Here is a 9,691-nt window from a genome sequence, read left to right on the forward strand (position 1 = left end):
TTTTCTAAATTGAGCTTTGTACTGAGTTAGAATGAAATAGCCATCCCAAACTAATAATGTCAAATTCCTAACATACTGGTTTTACACGGAACATTACTTTCAGAAAGTACTGACTAGTGGCAGCAGAGAAAATAATTTGGATTGTGCTCATTACCTTAAAATCAGAAGTGAATGCAAACTGTACCTTAAAGGAACTGGTTTATGCATCAGACTCATAAAGGTGGGAAGGGTAATCAAGCAGAGTCTGCACTGGATGTAAAAAAAGAACCAAGACTCGACTCTGGCACCAGACAGAAAGTCTCCCTTCCAAAAATCGCTTAATGGAAACTTTGCTACCCACAAAGACAAATTTGCCAAATTTCTTCTATCTCTTTGTAGTGGGGTGAGAGTGTTGCTGAAGCTATCATCAGAGAGGAAATGTAGAAGACGGAGAGGCTTTTTGTGTTATCTTATTATTGGGCCAACTGTACAGTTGGGAGAGAAGTTAAACAGGCGCCCCGACTTGCCTTTCACCGGCGTGGTAACTGGCCTGGCATCTCCTGGGGGCTCCCGCACCACTGGGAGCCACACCAGGCCACCCACTCCCGGCAGCGTGCAGTTTTCGGTCGTACCCAGGACCAGGAGCCTCCTACCACCCCCTACAGCTCCTCCCTTACCTCAGGATGTAACTCGGCAGCCCTCAGGCCAGGCGGTGTTGTTGCCTCTCCTCCAGCAGCCAAACTGCCTTGTTTACATGGGCAGCCCTGGACCTAAAATGGCTGCCCTCATTAGGCACCTGGAGGCTCCCGGCTCCAGGGCCTTAAAGTGGCAGGCACACATAGTGCCCTGCCACACACTATATACAGAAAATCTGCTTGTGCCCAAAGTTTGTCTAACTTCTCTCCCAACTATGGTCCAAAAGATGTCACAAAATAACCTTCATGTCTTCTATCTATTTACATGCTCTTCTCCGGGGCTCTACAGCATCATGTGCACCTAACGATGCTGGAGGCCACAGCTAAGAGTTTTGTTTTGACCAGCTTCCAAAATCTTCATTTCTTCGGAAGGGATCTCATATTAAGATGCACTGTGGTAACACGGAATATTATAGATACAAATCAAGAACACAAATGAAGAAAAGATACTGATGAAAAGCTGATTTCCTCCTAAGAACATTTTGTTTTGCTCCAAGTCACAAGAAGAGAAAATACTCTTTAGGATCAGTTTTAATTAGAAGTCTTCTTTAAATGATCTGTTGAGCAAAGTAATCTAGATGGCTCATGAATAGGTAATCTAGGCTCTTCCTTTGTGATTTAACCAGGGTTCATTAGTTGCCGTTATTCTACAAGTAGTACCGGACACTTTCTTTTTCCCTCCTCTTTATCCTTCTTCTACGGGAAATGCTGACCAACATAATTCAGCTCTATTTTCTTTTTCTTTAATTCTCATCTATGGTGAATCAGGTCAGGGTGAACAGAAAAAGAGCCCTCCTTTAAAGTTAAGGCATGATGAAAACCTTCTCTAGAGCGTGAAAACCAGCTTGACCCAAAGAACTCAGTCTAGGAGGAAATAAGGGAGGAAAAGGTACTCTGGGAACTAAAGGGACCTAGAGATCATTTCATACGCAATACTTCGCATTGCATTTGTTAGTGTCCACTAGGGTTGTTTTTCTTTTCAACTTGCACACTCCAGCCAGTACTGTATATACTAGGTGGTCTGGAGAGCCCAATAACTCCATATCGCATGCTCTTCTGATTCACTAACATATGATATTTTAAACTATGATGAAAAACGCATCTACCAGCCTTCTATAGACTTTTCCCATTAACTAACATTTAATTCCCCTAGCACCTCCCACACAAAAAAAATAGCTGTACGTTATAGTCTGCAAAAGGACTCAATGTGAATGCAGCGTAGCAAAGTGTTGGTGGCTTTGCAGAAATCTGCTGGTGGCATGTTTACTACTACTTCAGATAACGACTCATCAAGGCAAAATGGTTCTAGACAGCATGATAGTTACAGAAAGCAGTCATGCACTAAAGCTCGGTATCACAATGCACTATACGGCAACTGCTGCGAGAATTACAGAAAACATGGACGTAAAGACTGACTTTGTATCAAAGGGTCTTAAGGGCTGAATCAGATCAGTCAACAAGTTTGAAGAGAGTCATGAGAAATCAAACAAACAAGCCATACAGTATTTATATCTTTTTAGATTAGAATTCATGAAGCCCCTTTATTTTCTTTTGTGTACTATGTACAGCTCTTTGTTACAGTACACTATAAATTATACATCATCACCCAACAACTGTCAAGCAGAACTTTGCCAAATGAGCAGAAAAGTTAAAATTAAATTCCTGACTGTCAGAGGCAATGGAAATATAAATCGAATCCGAATCCATAGAGGACTTTTGACTTGTGAAAGGTGAAGGAAGAAAAGGGTGAGGTCTCATCCTCAACAGAAGAATTTATTGGTGAAAGCCCGCGAATCAAGAAACTCAGAACAATTTGGGCACCTGATCATCTTGTTTTTAATTCTAATCTCAACATTATGAATCAACATTTAAAAGAAATAAATTAAACAACAGAGCAAAGAAAGGACCAAGATTATTGTTTAAAGATTACAACTGATTGTAAATAGCTCCCAAAGAAAGGTCAGTTAATTCATCATGATGGATCATCACTAAAATTTATAAGCATTAGCATTTTTCTCCTAGCTGGATAGTTTGACTTTGATATGACACATATTGAATGAATCATCTAGGATGCAGGCACCAGGCAAGATATATCTTAATGCAGACAGGTCGGCGACATGAACCCTAATGTGGTCCTTATCTTAATCTTGTTTAAAAGCATCTTAGATTTCTGAGTAATCTTTTCACCTTCTGATATTCTCTTTTATAGAGTGTTTTTGCTAGGAGTTGCTACTGATTTTAACATAAATGCATTTTTGTTGAATAGCATCATCAGTTTGTTTTCCAGGAACATATTAACCTTCAAAAACTGTGGCCAGGATTGTATTTTGATAAATGTAAAATTTGAGTTATTTAAAAATAATTTCAAAGCTAAAGTAACAGAATTGGGAAATTCTGAGAATTTTGATTGGGAAAACATAACATAGCATATTATGGCACACTATTCAATACGTAAAAATAGTGTGCGAAGCTATACCAAGACAGCTCTGCATGTGCCTGACGCATCACTTCTACCTCCTACCCACATTTTGCTATTAATAAATCTACGATATGTTATGCGTGTAATACCCAGTGCTATTTAGTTAATAGCAACATTTAAAATTTTGAGAAATTAGAAATAAACAATTCTCTGACATTTCTCATTTCTTGGAGCAGCGAAGTAAGTACTATATCCCTTAAGCCATCTAAATCTAGCATCTTTCAAAAAAACCCAAAACAACTGTAGTACATTATTTTATTATAGAACAGTAATATTCAAAGGCATCATCAACATTGGGATTTGCTGTGTTCAGCGTTTAACAAACATATAAATAGTCACAGCCTTTGGGCGGGGGGGGGGAATCAAAACATAAGATCCCATCAGTGAATAAAACAGTAAGGTGAAAGAGGGTATTAAGGAAAAAACAGTAGTAGTAGTAGTAGTAATAACAATGCAGTAGGATTAACAATATCTACAACTTGATTCCAAATCGTTTAAACATTTTTTGAAGAAAATTTCAAGCAACAGTCCATGATTACTTAATCATCTGCCTGCATATCCCTACCAGTAACAGAGACTATGGGCTCACTTATTTCTAAGTGATTTGAGTTACTTTGTTAAAAAGAATCACAGTACAGGAGCAAGAGATGTAGAAGACAGAGCATCCGTGCCATGAATAAAGGTGCAGGATGGAATTCAAAGAAAGAAGATAATTTGTATTGTGTGTGTATTTGTACACCCCCTTTTTATTAGTTAAAAAGGGATCCGAGGAGTCCAAGGACTTGACATTCGCAACTTATCAAATTTCATATTTAGATGGTGAATTATTTTGCTACTGGAAATCAAATGGGGCTTCTTCCCTAGAGAGGCTCAGGAATCTAGTATATTTTACAACATAATAAACACACTTACATATATCCGTCTTAGGTGTGTATTCTGAATCTGCCTTTATAGGTACATGGACAAAGCAGCTCCATGATTAACCAGAATTCTCTGGTTTTGGGTTTTTGTTTGTTTTTTTTTTTAACTTGTTTTTTTTTTTTTAACCCTTTCAGCTCTGCTTTTGCACTACAGCATGGTGCAAATGCTGGGCTGGTGCAGGATGACAATTAAACTGGAGGTGTACACATAGCGCTTTAGCTCATGCAGCATACTTTAAGGGAACAACTCACAAGGTATTATCAATGCACCTGCAGACCCAAGCAGGCAGTGGATAGCAGCTGCAGTCGAGTGGTTCTGTTTCCATTCCTTCCTCTCAGGGAGAGATCTTGGGCAATTTTCTCTTCTGCCCAGAACCCTCACTTGTGCATGTTAAAGTAGGTTTCTACTTTGTTACCGCTCCTTTTCACCCTTTATCTTTCTAATTATCTTTCTAATTAGTTTTCTAAAAGCACATCTCTCAGGAAAGAAAGAAGTTAGGATGAGTAATAGTGAAACAATGTAGGCTGCACTGCTATCAGTCTGATGGCATATTTTCTCTGAAACTCGGATGGGAACTAGTCAGCTGGGGATATGTCTGGAGAAGGTGGCAATGGAGCTGATGGAACAGGGGAATATCACTGCAGGTATATTTCTCCAGGGAGTTGCACTTTACCTACCGTAAACATTTAAAAAGGCCATTTCCATTGAACGAGGCATGTCATGTGGTCTATTCCATGAACAACAGTTGCACACCTCATAGACAGGAATTTGGGAATCGTTTTGTTTGCCAGTCCAGGATGATGAACTTCCAAAATTTATGAGATCATAATTAATAGCAAAAGGGACAGTTGACAAAAACAAGAAATTCAATGAAACTAAGTATATTGAATGTCTATATGCTGAAGATTGAAGACTTATTCTGAACTCCTCAATTTCTACTCTTTACAACTGAGCAAACAGCAAAATCCCATGTCTGAAAGATTTCAACTACTAAATATAAAAGTAGTTTCCATCAGATTTCCTTTATTTGAAAAAACAATATATTTCCATATTGTTTGAAAAACAATATAATGTGTTCTCTACTACTATAATGATCAATCACTGAAAATGCAGAATCAGAATAATACCAGTTATTTGCCAAATTGTACCGAGTTTTCAAGATACTACTGATGACTTGCAACTCATCTGAAGAAGTTATTCATAGAAGGAATAAGGATCCTTTAACTTAATACTACGAGCTCAAATTACAAGGATTTAATGTTGAAAATAATTTAACTGAGTTATAAAAGTATATAACACCTATTTTTTTATACGTTGGTTCAGTAAACAATATGAAGGGACATGCTGGGAGGATAAGAGAAAAAGACAGCTCACGTTATAGTCTTGGGAAAATATCTTCTCTCAGCTTATTTTAAAATCATTTTCCTACATGGATTAATGTGAAGTAGTTGGGCTGAGAATTTTATGTACATTAAAATTATTCTAACATGGTTGGGTAAATCTCTCATAGATTATCAATACCTATTTTAAAGGAACATTTTACAAGGGAATATTGGCCTTTGGATGGAGAAGAAACTTCCAAAGGAATCTCTCCCAAGAGACAGTTGCATTTTGACCCAATTACTTCTCATTCATGCAAGACAGCCCAGTGCAGAATAAAGAGAAGAGAAACACTGGAAATGCGATTTGAAAATATCGCTTTTCAGTTATCTGGAGTTTACATTCATCGGTCCCTTCACCACTGTGGGGTTTTTTCCCCCCCCGTCAGCCTTTCAGTGAAGCATAATGGCAAGGGGGGTGAGGGTGGACACCTGACTTGTTCACCATTTTCTTTCATTCTTTATTAAATGCCAGTTACAACACTAATCACAATGTCTCTAAGCACTTTCAGGTCAGGCAAGTATCATTTCATAACAGCAACTTGCAAAAAAAAATTTTAAAACTGTTTATACACAGAAAAATGATTGCTACACTGCATAACATGTAGCATTATCCCCACTGCTGTTCTATGGAAGTGTATCAAAAGGGAGAGAGTTTGGATTTCAATTTCAGCCACAAGAGAAATTCAATTTCATATTTATCTGGAGACTGCTGGTTTTGCATATTTAATGTATACATATTTTATGAATTAGAATGATGGGTTATTTAGATTTGATAGTGTCCCTTTTTCTACCAATTCTGTATTGTATGGTCTAATGCGGTCACCTAATGGTTGCTGTCGGTAACTGCATCAATAGCTGTTTTTTGGGGGGGGTTTTAAATAGACACCAAGCAACAGAGGACCTGATATATTCTTCAGCCAACAAATGTATTTAATGTTGGTAGTGTCTGAAACAAAGATATCTATTTTATCTATTCCTTCAGGTTTAAAAATTACTCTTTTTGAGGGACTTCTAAGATTAGCAAAGTGGTCAAAAAACTTACACTGGCTAAGTAGGCTCCAGACTGCTGCACTTTCATCAATGCTAGCAGCTTTGACTGTTAGGAACAGTTTCTATTAGACCACTGTTAATTTTACAAAATCGCCTGTTGCAATCCAGACATTGTCAGAGTTTGATAAGAAAAACAGGTCTGTACTTAAGATTTTATACTGCAGGCTTATGCTCTTGTTTCTCAGATCTGAGTTAGTTTATTACGAAGTTACAGCCTTTGCCATTATTAAAGAGCCACCTATCAGCAACCAAATTTGGTAATATATGCTTTGTAATAGAGAGAATTGATCTCCTGGGACAGCAGGCACTGTGCAGTTTCCACATGACACAAGAAAACACAACTAGCATTCATAGTGCTGTGAAATTCAACAATAACCAAAGTCAGGAAAAATGGGAGTACCATGTATTACATATAATATTCACCAAATAGTCAAAAGAATCACTATTTACACACAGCAAAGTTGCCTTTTATGGTAGGCAACTGAATGGCAGGAGTTCCTTAAAAGCTGTTTTTAAAAAAAAATGTTAGATCCATAGGAACAGTTCTAAAGGAAGCACTAAATATGCAAACTTTCTCCACACTACTTTTGTACTATGAATCCTTTCTAGTAGATGCTAAGAACACAGAAAGCACACTTTGGTTCATATACCAAAATGTCCTTTTTTGGAACAACATATACCTTGGTTTACAAACTTGTTTTCAGGCAATCAGCTGCAGCAGGGGTGAGCAAAATGGCCAATCCAGCCAGCAGCCAGACTGCATTTCCCAGCAGCCCTCACCTGCATGGCTGGGGCCGGTCTCCACGGAGCAGCTGTGCTGTGAAAGCTCAAGGCTGGGGTTGCCATGGAGATCAGCCCCGGCAGTGCTGGCAGGGCGCAGCAGAGCAGGGCAGGGGGCTGCCCTGCTGCCGCTGGGATCTCACGATGGGGGCAGCTTGCTCCAGAGCCAGGACAGAGCTGAAATCTGTTGCCTGCATGCTCTGGGCAGGGGTGCACAGGCAAGGGATCGTGGCTCTGCTCCTGCTCCAGACCAGGCTGTCACCGCTGAAAGCTGTGATCCCCTGCCTGCGCACCCCTGCCCAGAGCATGCAGGCTACAGACTGCAGCTCTGCTGTGGTTCTGGAGCAAGCTGCCCCCATTGCGAGATCCCAGCAGCTCCAGAGCAGCTCTCTGCCCTGCTCTGCTGCATGCCCTGCCAGCCCGGCTGGGGCAAGTCTCCACGGCAACCCCAGTCTTGAGCTTTCATAGCACAGCTGCGGCTGGGGTCTCCACGAAGACCGGCCCCAGCCATGTGCTAGGGCGGCTGGAAAATGGAATCCACTGCCAACCAGATCCAGCCCACAGGCCAGACTTTGCCTGCCCCTGAGCTACAGAATCCAAGCAATTCCAACAGGCATCTGCACAGTGTATAGACTGTAAACAGGCATGTCCCTGGATGTATCCCAACACAGCTGATCTGCTTCACCAGGCGACACAGACATTACCCATCGTTTTAGGGCAGGGTATAGCAGCATGATATGCTGGGAAACCCTGGGGCATGCCTCTGCACTCCTGGCGTTTCTGGGACCTGATCCTGTATGCCACAGGAATTACCCTGCAGGAATTGGGCCCTGAATTCCCAGAAGCACCTACTCAGGACAGCTGGAGAGTGGGGTAGCTCCAGGCTGCTTCTGCCATAAGGCAGACATCTGCCACACACAAAAAAGCAGCACCATTTTTTTACCACCTATTGCTGCAGTCATCGTTTTGGGCATCTGTGGCACAAAAAGCTGTATGGATGTCTGTTTGCTTGGGCTTTGTATCACCATAAAAATGTTTATGGTAGCACAAAGGTGATGTTTGTTTGCAGCCACAGGGACATAAGGCCACAATAAACCTTCAAATAGGTTTTAAGAGGAGAGAACATGAATTAAGATTTCCTTACCTTGTAAGATGGCAGAAAGCACAAAACCCCTTGGCCAACAGTATGACATACTGAAAGCAGAAGTGCTCCCACTTCGTCCTGGAATTCAAAAGTCTCTGCATGTTGGAATGTGGCACATAACTTCCGACCGCTGGGGCCTGCTCCAATGGTACCAACCCAAACCTGTTGTATTAATATTTCAGTGTTATATTTTTATGCTTATATCAAGTTAACAGGGAAACTTAAAAAAACCTGATGCCAAATATTAAAGTATTTCTAGGCAGATTCATGCTAAAAACAAACAAACAAACAAAAAGTAAGAGGAAAAGAAAAAAGGATTACGATACTAAAGCAGCATGTGCTGTTATCAAAAGCATTTATTTTCAGCTGTACCGATGAAATACCACCTTCTTACTTCCTTTCATATAGGACTACAATTTTTCAGGATATTTTTATTTAAGTGACATCTTTATTCATACAAGTAAATGTCCATAAATAACTAATACTCCACTAATTTCATAATAGACAATGTTATAATTTCAGGAGAGAGAACTATAATCACAAACATTTACCTGTGAGTTCGAAATAACATGATTTGCCTCAAGCTGGATGGAAAATTTTACACCAAGTTCTGAAGAAAATGAGTCCATTGGAGAGAGTGTACCCGATGTTAGGACAATTGTCCTAACATTATCACTTAAGTCTGAAAAGGCCTGGAGGGAAAACATTAAGAAAATCAGTACAATCTTTAAGACTACTATGTGTACATTTGTGATCAAATTAAGCTAGTTATATAGCAGTTTTATTTCACACACAGCTTACCACAGCTGGATTCAAGCACCAAAAGTGAAGCATGTGGACTGGAGTTTTCTGCCTCGAACTCCGCTTATGCTTTGGTCGTGGAAAGAAGCCATTTCTATCTGAAATATCAAGTTGGGTTTCATTTGTCCAAACATATGTTTGTTGTAAAGCAACTCTGTAGTCATCCGCAAATCTATAAAGAAGTCAATTAATATAACTGTTAATAGATGTAGCCCACAATTTTGTTTGTTAAATGCATTTCAGAATGCCTGTATCATGTTGCTTCAGTATTAAACTTTCAAAAATCACAGCTATTATTAATAAAATGCGCTTTTATCTTAAGCAAACTAATTGGGTATGAAACTCTGCCTATAATAAAAGGATCATGCACTAGCAGAAGACGTTATTAAAAACGTAATTTTTTGAAGTTACATGAAGCTCCATTTAAAAAAAAAAAAAAACCACCCCAAACAGACTCCTG

At 39.6% G+C, this 9,691-nt stretch overlaps 1 protein-coding gene across 1 annotated transcript in view; it reads right to left on the reverse strand.

Moving 5' to 3' along the window:
• The window catches only part of BRIP1 (BRCA1 interacting protein C-terminal helicase 1), a 128,393-nt gene that overhangs the window by 80,649 nt on the left and 38,053 nt on the right, over nt 1–9,691 (reverse strand). The window contains exons 11-13 of the mRNA XM_019511120.1: nt 9,232–9,403; nt 8,982–9,122; nt 8,431–8,592 (exon numbers count right to left, since the gene is read on the reverse strand). Of these exons, the coding sequence (XP_019366665.1) occupies nt 8,431–8,592; nt 8,982–9,122; nt 9,232–9,403 (475 nt within the window). The remainder of the gene's footprint in view (nt 1–8,430; nt 8,593–8,981; nt 9,123–9,231; nt 9,404–9,691) is intronic.

Source organism: Gavialis gangeticus, unplaced genomic scaffold, assembly GCF_001723915.1.
Source record: "Gavialis gangeticus isolate Ggan-Ray unplaced genomic scaffold, GavGan_comp1, whole genome shotgun sequence".
NCBI lineage: Eukaryota > Metazoa > Chordata > Crocodylia > Gavialidae > Gavialis > Gavialis gangeticus.